This window comes from Syngnathus scovelli, chromosome 18 (genome assembly GCF_024217435.2).
Source record: "Syngnathus scovelli strain Florida chromosome 18, RoL_Ssco_1.2, whole genome shotgun sequence".
Classification (NCBI taxonomy): Eukaryota; Metazoa; Chordata; class Actinopteri; order Syngnathiformes; family Syngnathidae; genus Syngnathus; species Syngnathus scovelli.
Window position 1 is genome coordinate 8,364,822 of NC_090864.1, and position 14,046 is coordinate 8,378,867.

Below are 14,046 nucleotides of genomic sequence, written 5' to 3' on the forward strand. Positions count from 1 at the left end.
CTCCAAGAATACAATTATATTTTAGTTGCTGATTTGGAAGCAGTTTGTCTGTTTAGACACTATGTTAAGTGTTGAACACAAGGAAAAACACGCTGATCTGCAGTCTGTATCGACTGAGGGGGATGACACCAGGGACCGCCCCATCCCTTCGTTCATTGGCCTATGCCTTTAAAAGGTGGATTGTTTACCTAAATGCTTTGTTTTCATTGGTGCGTTGTCCAGCCAACCCAAGGCAAGTACGCGAGCGCACTATGATGCATTCATAAAAATGTTATATGACATTTGTTTTCAGAGATGACTATGACGTATTAACTCTATGATAATTGTCTTCTGATTAATTGTCTTCTGATGCGTATAGTCGTGCTCTAAATAAAGAGTGATATTGTTTGAGTTTGAAACAGGTTAAATGCGGTAAGATGGCTCCCTCTAAAGGCCGTAGAAAAAATGACTCGTGTTGGAAAGAATAAATGTTGGCAAGAGGGAGTGTTCTATTTTTCAATAAAATAAATGACCCTTTAACTTTTTCTACAATGAATTTATGTCATCACTGTTTGAGAGAGTGGAATGACAGAGGTATCTAAGGAACTCTTGCTGCAATATCACAAATTGGCCACTAGACGGCAGTGCATACCAAGTAGTAACTGTTCAACATAGAAAGGTGTAACTATACCTTATGCCTGGAAATTATTAATAATATGCTCTCACTTTGGTTACCAAATTGCAAACATGAACAGTTTTATGATATTGACAGAGGTTTCACTCAAGAGTGCAAGTTGTGCAGCATTCAAGAGGGGATGCACACGCTTCCTGGTTAGGTTGCCAAGTTTGAACAGTGGCTCCCTCATTATGCTTAAACGCTACAGCGTTCAATATGCCTAATTTATCAAATATCATCCAAACTATAAACACACTGTGTGCAACACTTTGAGCATTCACAAATGCACGTTTTGAGTGTGCGATACTTTATAATGCATTACCCTGAAATTGGCGTCAATTTGAATCACCTGGCAACCCGGCTAGCACCGCACTGCTACGTTTTATCGTGTGATCCGGAGGACCACAACTGCTGTGCGGGAAATGGACTGAGGGAAGGAGGGCGTTCTTTCCAACCACCGCTGCCTATAGCATCAAAATACCTACCAGGCTAGGCTGAAATTGACCATTTCGGCCCGCTGAATTAGCGAGAAAAACACAGTGCCGTCATTAGTCTTTCACATCCCCACTCTAAACACACTAACACGGCATTGATGGTAATGTATGCGAGGAAACAACCGAGACTCGGCGATGGGTAAATATATTTTTGACATTTTCCAACGCTTGTCAATCCGCCATTTTTACTGGAACCAAAACAAGTGTCTGGAAAGTTACACGTACATTTAGATTCATTCCTCAACGTTGACATGTTCTTTCCTTCTTATTGCAGGTGCGACCGAAGAGATTCTCAGCCCTATCAGGTACTTGGAAGCGAAGCATAGCTTGCTAGCAGCTTAAAATGGAAACTCCGGTTCAGGCTTCTAGGGAGCTCAACAGGCCGCAGTCGGTGCGGAAAAGTGAAAAGTATACATTTGTTTGTAATTACGGCTGCAACATTACTCTGTGCAGACTACCGACAGATAACCATAGTTATTGCATTAATTGCAGCCTGTCGCTGAGTGGAAAAATTCAGGCGAGTTTTACAGCAGTTCAAGCTGTTAGCTTGTTAGCATGCCTGCTAGCCTGTCAGTTTAAGGCCTGACCGCAATTATTAATCTAGCTGGCGATTTGTAACCTTTCAACGTTCCAAACATGAATGGCTAAAGGTTAGCATGCTAGTGGTCATGTTAAAGGTATGCAATGCTGCAGTAATTTTAACTACGACCACACTCCATACGTCACATTACGTCGCAATCTCGAACTGTTATTTTCGTCCTCTCACGTTGTCACGAGTGATAATATTAGTAATTCAATATACAATTATGAGATTTATAAACTGATACACCTGATCATGAAGGTTTCTAGTTAATACTTGATGATTAGTCCCATTGACAAAAGTGTGATGCATGTTAATTGTTTTTATTTCAGACTCTCAAATATTCATCCAAGAGCCATCCAGGAGGGGATCACAGACATGAAAAACTGCGAGACCACTCGGATGTCACCCCTCCCTGCAAAGTGCTTCGGAGGTCTGACAGCCCAGAAAACAAACACAGTGACAGCACAGGACACAGCAGAGCAAAGGCTGTCCACGCTCACAGGGCCAGGGATCGCGATGGAGGTGATAAAAGCAGTTTAAATTTGAAGTGGACAACTACTTCCCTTTGGAAGAGATTGTACAAGATATGTTCAATCATCAAATAAGTGAAACACAATTATTTTTGTGTTGCAGGGACCAGTTCTTCGCCACATGAAAATTCTCATAACCACAGTAGCGTTCAAAGTTCCAACTCACATTCAAACCCTAGCAAAGCTTCAGACACAGTAAGTAGCCTCTGATAGATTTGATTAAGAACAACTGCTTGGATTGTTTCTTGATGACGGCAACTTTCGTGTGTTTGTCTGCGTGCGTGCGTGTCATGTATCACCCTGCAGGCTTCACAAATTGAACTAGATGTGATAAAATGCATGTTATCTAAGTGGTCCACTTTTAACTGTATTTTTTTTATGGGCATTTGGGGAGATTAAGATCGAAATTTAACTATATTAAGAAAGAACATTTAATGAAGTTATAGTAGTATAATGAAAAATGGTAGTGGTGCAAAGTCTTTCTGGTGGTAGTCTTTGTTTAACTCATTGGATGAGCCTTGACTTGAATTCAAAACCCAGCTTGGCGTTTAATTGAAATGACATTGCAGCCTCTTGCATCAGATGTCAGATAGAACCTGTTCCCGACATCTCTTTTTCCTCAGACCCACGAGCCAGGTGATGACTGGTCGGAACACATCAGCTCATCTGGGAAGAAATACTATTACAACTGCCGAACAGAGGTGTCCCAGTGGGAGAAACCCAAGGAATGGCTTGAGAGGTAGCCGATTCACCAAAGCGTTTGAATATGTCGGCATTTATTTATTTATGATTGTGAATATATTTGCCAGAGAGCAGCGTCAAAAAGAAACAACAAAACAGACGGCAGTTGTTAACAGTTTTCCTAAGGACAGGGACTACAGACTGCAGACATCGGTGCCCCCTGGTTTCTCAGCAGCAAGTAAGAACCGCACGAGCGTGTCTGCTTGTCAAATGTTTTCATGGATGCGTCGTTCAGCAAAACAGTGACAACACCAACCTCGCTTTCGGTTCAGAGTCGGCGTCCACGACGAAACCCACGACGACTCAGGCGACGCAGTCCTCGTCTTCCGGCTCAGGGAGCTCGAACCCCTCTTCAGGAACGCCGGGGACGTCGTCGTCCTCCACCGTCCCCGTCTCTCCGGTCCTGCAGTCCCCCGCGCCTCCGCTTCTCCAAGACCCCACCTTGTTACGCCAGCTTCTTCCTGCACTTCAGACTGCCCTGCAGCTCAATAATGCCAGCATGGACATGGCTAAAATAAACGAAGGTGCGTAAGCAGGCGATAGTATTTTTTTTGACTAGTGTACAAACGCTTGTTTTCCTTTGTTTAGTTCTGACAGCTGCTGTCACGCAAGCTTCGTTACAGTCAATGCTTCATAAGCTCCTTACTGCTGGACCGTCACCTTTCAATATTACTACGATTCTCTCTCAAGCGGCTCAACTGTCCAGCCAAGGTAAGAGAAACCTGTGGGGTACAAAAATATAGATTTTATTCAAAGGGCCAAATTTGTAATGTGGATAAACATTTTTGCATTGCACTTCACGCTTTCTTTTTTGTTAGTAGCAGCTCAGCAGTCCAACCAGTCGCCGATGTCGCTAACGTCAGATGCGTCATCGCCCAGATCCTATGTTTCTCCTCGCATCAGCACGCCGCAAACCAACGCCGGTCCCCTCAAACCCCTCCTCGGCACACAGGCGGGCATCTCGCTGTCAAAGGTTGGCAAATAAGAGCCTACTGTTTGTGAGAATTCCCAACTTTGCGTCTTGTCACTGCTTGTTGCTGCTCATCGAGTTACTTGCAAGCTTGTTTCGTATGTCTGCTGTAAATGTTTGTGAACATCAATCGGGAAAGAAAAAATCATAAGCAAGAAATTTGATACAAGTGTGGAATCAGAATTGATCAATTGGACAAGTCCAGCTTCAAATCATCATACTGCACATTTGGTGATTGTTCTCTAGGTGAGCTCGCCAGCAGTCAAGCAGTCATCTCACTCGCAGCAGATAGGCCAACAGCCGCTCCCCAGCGATAAACAGCACACTCATGATGCTAGCACAGCGTCACCACGCACCCTCCAGCGCCAAAGGTACGAGCACGTCGACATAATTGATAGCGTGCTGTTTTATTGCCTGTGATGCAGAGAGGCATGCATGTCAGAATTTTACAGCAGAAACAACACATCTTTAATGTATCTATCTGCATGAGCATTCTGAAATTGTGAAGGAAAAAAAGACTGGTTTTCACATTTGGGAGTTTTGTTGACACACAAGATGCAGGCTGGAGTCAGTCTCCTGGCAATGTGTGGTCTTTGTCGCCATCTGCTGGTTATTATTGGAAATATGGTTGAGTCCTGTATTTTAGTAGCACCGTTTGTGAATGTAAAGTAACACTTTTAAAGTCATGTTGTGAATGTATTATGGCTCATTTGCATATTTGTGTAGCCTGGGTAGTAGTTATTTCATTAAAGTAAATGGAGCTGTGTCTGCAGCTTATTTGAGTTGCAGAATGGTGCATAGTCATGTACGGCTGGCTCACTGCTTATTTTCTTGGGTTGACACTTAACTGTAGACACATTTACGATGAAGTATTTTGACATAATTGATACTCAATATCAAGAGGCTATAAAGGGAAATAGCTGAAAGTTAATGACAGTGTATTTTTTTTCTTCCCCCCACCAGTTCCGTATAATTGTGCACCTAATTTGAGGCTTTTCTGTGCTTCTGTTGTCGACCGCAGCAGTCAGAGGAGTCCCTCACAAAGTCCCAACCACGTCGCACCCGGCAGCGGCAGCAATGCCACCCCCACGTCTGCCTCCACCGCGTCCACTTCCTCGACAACCCGGCCCTCCTGCTCCTTCACGCCCACCCTCGCTGCTCACTTCAACGAGAATCTTATCAAGCATGTTCAAGGTTGGCCTGCTGAACATGCAGAGAAACAGGTTTGTAGCCGCCGCTGTGCAAATATGATTAATGGGATTCATGTATAATATAAAATTGTGGTGCAGGCATCAAGATTACGTGAAGAGGCTCACACCATGGGCAGCATTTGCATGTCCGAGAACTGCACAGAGCTAAAAAACCTGCGTTCCTTGGTCCGAGTCAGCGAGATTCAAGCCACACTGCGCGAGCAAAGGTAAGTAGTAAGCGAGCGAGTCCCATGTAGTGCAAATGCGTGCGTAACATTTCTCTTCTGAACTTCTTCCTCTCACAGGATACTGTTTCTAAGACAGCAAATCAAAGAACTTGAAAAATTGAAGAACCAGAATTCTTTCATGGTCTGAGAACTTCTCGTCTCAAATCGAAGCGGGCGTTTTGAGGATGGTTAAAGGAAGAAAAAAAGGGTACAGTAGGCGGGAGACCCATTGCACATAGCTGGAAGCCAGAGGCAGAGCGGCGGTTGGGTTTCTCTCGAGGCCCATCTTCACACGTGCACACAGGAGCCGTCGTCGGGTTAGCTTTGGACCGTTCGGGCCGTAACGAGCCAAGGAAGAAGGAAAGGATAAGCTGTTTGGAGAGGAGGGGTGATTCACAATTCTGCTTTGTTTAAAAAAAAACAATGGAAAGAAAAAAAAGAAATGTAGATTTCTTGTAGATGTTATCTATGTTGTAAATATATTTTGTAGAATGAAGCCATGGAAAGCCGTGTCTATCAAAAGCTCTTGACATCTAATCAGCGCCGAGGCGGCGACATTCTTTCCTTTGCGTGAACTCGTCCGCAGCTTCCTGTTGTCAGTTCGTCAATGCCAGAAGGATCTTAAGCCGATATCTCACTGATCGGCCAGTGTTTGCGTCAGACATTTGCAGACAGTTTTCAAGAAAGCACCTTTCCACAGAAGCCGAGCTTATACAGAATAACACTGGTATCGTTTTTCCCTTTCCTCCTCAAACCTCAATGAACTCATGACCCCCCCCCCTCCCTAGCCCTTTTGGGGTGAAGTGCACTCAGGCATGGTGAAACATCCCCTTCCAGCTAAGTCCAACACAACTTCTCCGAGTAGTCGGGTGGTGTGTTTGCAGCTTGTGGTGGCCCTGCATCTCCCAGTCTTGATGAAATAGTGCCTGGCAGTGTGTGGCTATGTGTGATTCCAAATCGATCAAATCAAAAATAATCAATGGGAAGTTGCTTACAATACATTCCCACATCCCTTGACTGGCTTCAGCCTGGTCCTGCCACATCCTCCAAGGTTTTTTTTTTTTTTTTTTAAATATATATATTTTCCCTTTTGAGATGCAGGTTCATTCCATTGTACAGTCAAAGTGGACAACGTTCAAATGGTTTATTTATAAAGAGTTGTAGAGATCTACACTTTGATTTGCACTCTGTAGGAAGGGACAAGAAGCAAATAGGTAGGTTTGGGCAGAGGTGTGTGTGGTCGGTCACAAGGTTCAAATGTGAATTGTATGTATGTTAGTAAACATGTTAAGCTAAAGAGAAGCCCCGCTTATTTTATTGGAGTGTTGGGTTTGCTTTGATATGATGCTAGTAGTGCCTTGTTGAAAGTCTCGTTCGCCTACACGTCCCTTTCCTGTTGGCTTTTTTTGACCTTCTGTTTGACTAAATATAACAAAAATAAAAGAAAAGATATTCAAAAAGCATGGCCTGTTCTTATTGTTTTCTGATTTAAGGTGGATAATATCAAGTTTAGTCGAATTGATGAATCAAATGAGTGAGCATACAAATGGTGCTACTACCAACTATCACCGCTAGATGGTAGTAAAACGTTGCCTACTAAAATAGAACGCCACACCAGTACAGATGTTGTATAAATTATCACCACTAGGTGGTAGTAAAACTTTACTTACTAAAATAAAACGCAGCCACAATGCTGCAATTCACGTTGTTTAAATGATCTGATTCTAATACAAAGTTTATTTGATATTTATAAGAAGGAATAACACACTTGAAATTGTAATTTCAAGTCAGAAAGCAGTATTTCCTCGACTCCAGACATTTCTATCTGCAGCAGTCTGACACAAGGCGGACTGGCGCCTCTGGGAATTGTAGATAATTGCTGTAATTGTCATGTGTATTTTTTCACTACAGTTGTATCCTCATTTTCACTTGGCTGTAGGCTTCTTGCAGAACGCGTCATTTATTGCAGCCATATAATTTTTTATTCATAGTGCGCGTAAATGACTTTTCAAGCATATTAAATGAACTTGCACAAACATCAAGGAGGATTTAGAATGTATTTTTACTGCTACACTAGAGCCTTCGATTTTGCATTGCAGATTGTGACATGTCATACATAGTGTGGATGTGCGCGCGCGCCTGCTTGTGTGCGCTGTCGTCTCAGCGGCGCCATGAGCCTTTTTGGATTGCAAATTTCTCTTAACGACTGTCCGCTCCTCCCTAAGTGGCAATAGCAGCCTAGTCGCCTGAAGGCTTGAAGGTTCAGGCCGGCGTCAACCTGGCTGGGATGACGCTGCAGGTACAAACACTGGCCACACTTTAGTGACAATAGCTCCGAGATGTAGTAAAATGACTCAACCCAGCAATGACCTAAACATACAGCCAAAACATATAACCAATTTAATTTTGAATTAAATAAATAAAATAAATGCAACATTACTGTTTTTCTAGATATATGCATAATTAATAGACTCATAGTAGTAGTTGAAAGCCACAATTGCAGATATTCTAAACAAACGTATAACTTTAATCTTTTCTTAAATAATCATTTAGTGTCATGACATTTCTTAAATTATCACTTAGTTACATGACATTTCTTGACTAACCCTTGCCTCAATTATTCCCATTATTATCCGGCACGGGGCGGTATTTGGCATATGTAGTATACCCACCCACACTCATTAATAAAATGATTTTATTTTGAAATGGGTAGACCGTCACAAACTTTCCTGACAAACTGACCAATCAGCTTGAAGGGGCGGAGTTAAAGCAGACCACAGCTATTTCTTCTGCTATATTTTGACTACTTGGAGTTTGCTCGTAGTGTCTGACAAAACGGGATTGTCCTTCGTTTTCATCAAATTCTCCTTCCAGGAATACTTCGATGTTGCTTCAGCATCTTCAGTAACATGAAAAGATAACGCAACCCAGCAGTTTTATCTGCATAATTTGACAAGCTTCAAAACAGGAGTATATCCTCTTTTTTTTTCTTTTTCTTCTCTTTGGACTTGAAGTAGCTTTTTGCGTCTCTTGCAATGTGGACCGGTTTTTAAAAGCAACTTTTGAATGCTTAGAGGAAGCTTTTTCTACTTCTGGCGGAACTGTTTGTTGACTTTTTAATGAGAAGGAATGGCCAGCTTTTCGCTGTAGCTCCATGTAAAGCGTTTTTTTTTTCCACGTCCAGCTCTTGGCTTTGGGGACGATCGTGCTGCAAGTTGCGGACACACAAGCGCGTGTTGCGCGTCAACTTTGGCGTCAATGGATCGTCACTTCAGTCTTATTTCAATTTGGCTGCAACTGGAACTCTGCGCCATGGCTATTCTACTCACAAAAGGTAATATAAGTATTTTTACGCTGCTTGTGCCACGTTTCTTCTTTGCCGCTTCCGAGTAAAACCATGTCTGGAATGAAACTCACCATAAAATGCTTAAAATAATCACCAATATATTCTTCCTCGTACAGACACGCAGCATATAGCCTTTAAAATATGTTAAGTCATAATTGTGTGGGTTTTTTTTGTGTGTTTTTTGTCACGCGCAAGTTTTCGCGTTGGACGACAAAAATATTTAGAAATAACGCATCTGCTATTAACTAGCAAACTAATCGTTCCCTTGCATTTTTAACAGTCAGTTTATCAAAATATTTAGTTGCATTGTCTCCCAAAGTATACCTTCAGCGGTTTTAAAGCTGCCATTCATATAAAAAGTGAACTGGGCCAAAAAGCTTCCGTGCTCAGGTCGACCCTCCCTCATCCACCCCCCTCCAGCCCACAAAGGGGCCTCTCCTCACTAATGAAATATTCTCCAAATGACCTGGCGGGCCCTATTGCTCCAATCATTCCCAGGCAAAACACTGATCTAATGAATGCGCCCCTGCACCGAAACATTCAAAAAGGAGGGAACTGGCACTCAGAAAGATTTTTTTTCTCTCACCCTTGTTAACAGTAGACTATAACCTGCAACAATCTATTGAGGTTAAATACAAGAAGTATGTATTATTAAATTATGAATCCACTTCTTGCAATAAAATTGGACAGTAAAGTTTGGGAAACACTGATGTAGAGAAGAAGGAAGGAAGAGGTCCTGGATGAACTAATGACTGGGTCTGGTTTAGAAGCAGCAGGCAGTCATAATGATAAGGTAGTTGTCTCGGGACATCAGTAGTGTGTCAGCACCCCACTCCTCACTTGCAAATGGAAAGAGGAGCCCCTCCCCAACTTCTATATAAGTTTTCATTTGAGTTGAAAGAAATTGACTTCATACTAGTTCCTGTCTAGTTAAAATTGATGCCTTAGGAGTGATGTCAATATAGTTGTGTTTCTCTCAACCTTTCTTGCGCCAAGGCACGTTTTTTACATTCGTATAATCAAACAAAAAACACGAAAAAAGATTGTCTTCCTAATTGATTAATTTAAACAACTCTAGGGGTTCAAGAACCTGAGAACTAACCATCATCTCTGATTTCTGTCACCTCCAGGAGAAATAAGGTGTTACTGTGACGCGCCGCACTGTGTGGCAACGGGCTACATGTGCAAGTCTGAGCTGAACGCCTGCTTCACCAAGGTGTTGGACCCACTCAGCTCAAATTCTCCCCTCACACACGGGTGTTTAGACCCCATCGCCAACGCCGGCGACATCTGTAGCAACCAGAGAGGCGCAGACGCCCTCGCTGGTGCCGCCACTCTGGACTGTTGCCATGACGACATGTGTAACTACAGAGGCCTGCATGACCTGGCGCACACAAGGGACTCCACAGGTAAGAAATATATCAAGCCAAATCAATTTATTAATTATGTAATAAGATATATATGTGACAAATATCATAAATGGTGCTTTATTGTTCTGATTTTCAATCTCTTCAGATCATAATCGGTACCAGCCGGAGAGCAACAACAGGAACCTGGTGACGCGGGTCCAGGAGCTAGCCTCGGCTAAGGAGGTGTGGTTCCGAGCGGCGGTCATCGCAGTGCCCATCGCAGGCGGCCTCATACTGGTCCTGCTCATCATGTTAGCGTTGCGTATGCTACGCAGCGAGAACAAGCGGCTGCAGGACCAGCGGCAGCAGATGCTCTCGCGGCTTCACTACAGCTTCCACGGCCACCACACTAAAAAGGGACACGTGGCTAAGCTGGACTTGGAGTGCATGGTGCCAGTCACTGGTCATGAAAACTGCTGTCTGACTTGTGATAAGATGAGACAGGCGGATCTCAGCAATGATAAGATATTGTCCCTTGTCCACTGGGGGATGTATAGCGGTCACGGCAAACTGGAGTTTGTATGACTTCCTGTTCAGGAGCGACCCTCAAGTGTTGCAGACTTTTTTTTTTTTTCTAACTCCGGAAAGAAAAAAAAAACATTCCCATATTTTTCTCCCGTTGGGTCTGTGTTTTCATTTATTTTTACCAGTGGCAAAAAAATACGAGACTGATCTCATGCCGTGTGGTTTTTGCTAGAGGAGCACTTTACTTGAAAAATGAAAAGGCAAAGCAGCGAGGAGCCGTGTTTAAACCCGAGAGGGCGGGACTGCGAGGGTGCAGCGAGAGCACCCGAGGATCCTGGACTTGTACACTGAGCGCTGAAGGATTCCACATCAATCCGAATTTTGCACATTTGTATAAAAGAAAATGTTGTTGCTGAAAAAAAAAACTTTTACACTGACACCAGGGTACAAGAATTTGAGGAGTTAAAAATTGACTGACACACTCCTCTGTGTACATTCAAGTTTATTGTAAATTTTTAAAAATATATATATATATTTTGTCTGATTCAAAACCGACCAGTGTGTCTTGTTTTAGGTGAATGTTCTACATCGCTCCGTGTGATCGGATTTTGCTTGATTGTGAGTGTGAAAGACTTCATTAAAAGTGACTTTTTATTTATTTGACTTAATGGATTTTTTTATGTAAATTCTAATATTGGAAGGGGGGAGTTAAACATGCAGTTGTGGTCATATTTTGGCAGGTCATGTGTGTGTAAAGCAGGATGCAAAGGTGTGCCTAGCAGGATGATGTGGAGGTGGGTGGGGGGGGGGTGGAACAGTAGGGCCTTGTTCTGTGGTTGAGCTGCTCCCACTCGGTCTCTGCTTCTCCTCAGAGGTCAAGGGATTTTCCTTCTACACTGCCTGTAGGTCTCCTGATATACAAAACGCTGTCTCTAAAAAACAAAAAATGCATGATTAAAAAAAGAAATTCACATTATTCTGTCAATATACTAGTGATGTGCATTCCAGTTCTTTTAAATGAACTGAATCTTTAGAATCAGTTCACTCAATGAATCACACACACACACACACTGATCCTTTTTATTTTGTTTTATAAATCAAATAATCAAAACTTAAGGTCAAAGCTTAACAGAAAGTGAAAAGTGCCACACCCGCCCTCACCCCCACTTTCTGATTGGAACGCGGCCCCGAGGACTAGAGCTTGACACCTGTGACCTTTGACCATGATATATCCCTAATAAAGTGGCCTGTTATTAGGTACACTTGAAAATGGCGGTGTACCTAATGGAGTGTCCGTGTGATTCGCTCGTTAAGTGCAGGTGCGTGAAAACTTTTAGCTCTTTTTGAACGTGAAATGAGCTAAAACTTTTCACGCAGGTGCGCTTAACGAGGGTAACTTTGAAAACATATTGGAACGCGGCCCCCAGGACTAGCGCTTGAAACCTGTGACCTTTGACCATGATATATCCCTAATAAAGTGGCCTGTTATTAGGTACACTTGAAAATGGCGGTGTACCTAATGGAGTGTCCGTGTGATTCGCTCGTTAAGTGCAGGTGCGTGAAAACTTTTAGCTCTTTTTGAACGTGAAATGAGCTAAAAGTTTTCACGCAGGTGCGCTTAACGAGGGTAACTTTGAAAACATATTGGAACGCGGCCCCCAGGACTAGAGCTTGAAACCTGTGACCTTTGACCATGATATATCCCTAATAAAGTGGCCTGTTATTAGGTACACTTGAAAATGGCGGTGTACCTAATGGAGTGTCCGTGTGATTCGCTCGTTAAGTGCAGGTGCGTGAAAACTTTTAGCTCTTTTTGAAGGTGAAATGAGCTAAAAGTTTTCACGCAGGTGCGCTTAACGAGGGTAACTTTGAAAACATATTGGAACGCGGCCCCCAGGACTAGAGCTTGAAACCTGTGACCTTTGACCATGATATATCCCTAATAAAGTGGCCTGTTATTAGGTACACTTGAAAATGGCGGTGTACCTAATGGAGTGTCCGTGTGATTCGCTCGTTAAGTGCAGGTGCGTGAAAACTTTTAGCTCTTTTTGAACGTGAAATGAGCTAAAAGTTTTCACGCAGGTGCGCTTAACGAGGGTAACTTTGAAACCATATTGGAACGCGGCCCCCAGGACTAGAGCTTGAAACCTGTGACCTTTGACCATGATATATCCCTAATAAAGTGGCCTGTTATTAGGTACACTTGAAAATGGCGGTGCACCTAATGGAGTGTCCGTGTGATTTGCTCGTTAAGTGCAGGTGCGTGAAAACTTTTAGCTCTTTTTGAAGGTGAAATGGGCTAAAACTTTTCACGCAGGTGCGCTTAACGAGGGTAACTTGGAAAACATATTGGAACGCGGCCCCCAGGACTAGAGCTTGACACCTGTGACTTTTGACCATGATATATCCCTAATAAAGTGGCCTGTTATTAGGTACACTGGAAAATGGCGGTGTACCTAATGGAGTGTCCGTGTGATTCGCTCGTTAAGTGCAGGTGCGTGAAAACTTTTAGCTCTTTTTGAAGGTGAAATGAGCTAAAAGTTTTCACGCAGGTGCGCTTAACGAGGGTAACTTGGAAAACATATTGGAACGCGGCCCCTCAAGGACTGGAGGTCAACACCCCTGGTTTAAGTGAAAAGTGCCGCACCCGCCCTCACCCCCACTTTCTGATTGGCTGGTTGATCTGTGACATCACTCGGACATTAGGTACACCGCCATTTTCAGGTGTATTTAATAACAGGCCAGTTCGTTAGGGAAAAATCATGGTCAAAGCTTAAATGAAAGTGAAAAGTGCCACACCCGCCCTCACCCCCACTTTCTGATTGGCTGGTTGATTTGTGACGTCACTCGGAGACTCCATTTGGTACACTGCCACCTTCAGGATCGTTGGTGAAGATTGCTGCTATGCCAGCCGACACACGTTATGCTGACATTGATTTTTTAGTTTTGTATTTGTTGGATGTTGATGTGATGATGGTGTTATTATACCGAATGTGTTTGTGTTTGAATAAAAGGTTGGAAAAAAAACTCCGTTATGCTGACATTTGTTATCTTGGGGGACAAAACGTAAAACACATTCATATTGTCATATAGAGCAGTTCACCAAATGTCTGATCAGACAATGTTTTAATTGGTGAATATAAAAACAAGGAATAAAACACCAGACAAGTTTTAACATAAATGTTTATTAAAACAATAATAATAATAATAAAAGTACATTTCAAACCAGCAATCTAATGTGAAATTGCAGCAGATATATTAGATAATATTTAGGCGTATATATGCATACACTTTATTTAACGACTATAAGTGTTATAAAATAAAGATTACCCAAAGAGAAGCATTATCTCCCGTGCATAAAAGAAGTGGTGTTTCAGTGAGTGGTTCTTTCTTTCCTTGGCAAGTCGTAAATCTACATTCTAGCTTGCATAGTTCT

General features: G+C 42.8%; 2 protein-coding genes across 3 annotated transcripts; both read left to right on the forward strand.

Annotated features, from left to right (window-relative positions):
- The first annotated feature begins 1,035 nt into the window (after positions 1–1,035).
- waca (WW domain containing adaptor with coiled-coil a) lies at positions 1,036–6,850 on the forward strand. Of its 2 annotated transcripts, none has more exons than XM_049749233.1 (13): positions 1,036–1,288; positions 1,424–1,454; positions 2,062–2,254; positions 2,366–2,457; positions 2,886–3,001; positions 3,072–3,181; positions 3,276–3,527; positions 3,592–3,714; positions 3,822–3,976; positions 4,220–4,344; positions 4,995–5,196; positions 5,263–5,390; positions 5,469–6,850. In XM_049749233.1, the coding sequence occupies exons 1-13, from the start codon at positions 1,248–1,250 to the stop codon at positions 5,536–5,538; spliced, it is 1,638 nt and encodes a 545-aa protein (XP_049605190.1). In that variant the 5' UTR covers positions 1,036–1,247; the 3' UTR covers positions 5,539–6,850. The 2 variants fall into 2 exon arrangements, with proteins under 2 accessions (XP_049605190.1, XP_049605191.1); XM_049749234.1 differs by having other exon boundaries at positions 3,825–3,976.
- A 1,331-nt stretch (positions 6,851–8,181) lies between these two features.
- Positions 8,182–11,273, forward strand: bambia (BMP and activin membrane-bound inhibitor (Xenopus laevis) homolog a). Its single transcript, XM_049748739.2, has 3 exons — positions 8,182–8,724; positions 9,867–10,145; positions 10,252–11,273. The coding sequence occupies exons 1-3, from the start codon at positions 8,649–8,651 to the stop codon at positions 10,668–10,670; spliced, it is 774 nt and encodes a 257-aa protein (XP_049604696.1). The 5' UTR covers positions 8,182–8,648; the 3' UTR covers positions 10,671–11,273.
- Positions 11,274–14,046: the final 2,773 nt, after the last annotated feature.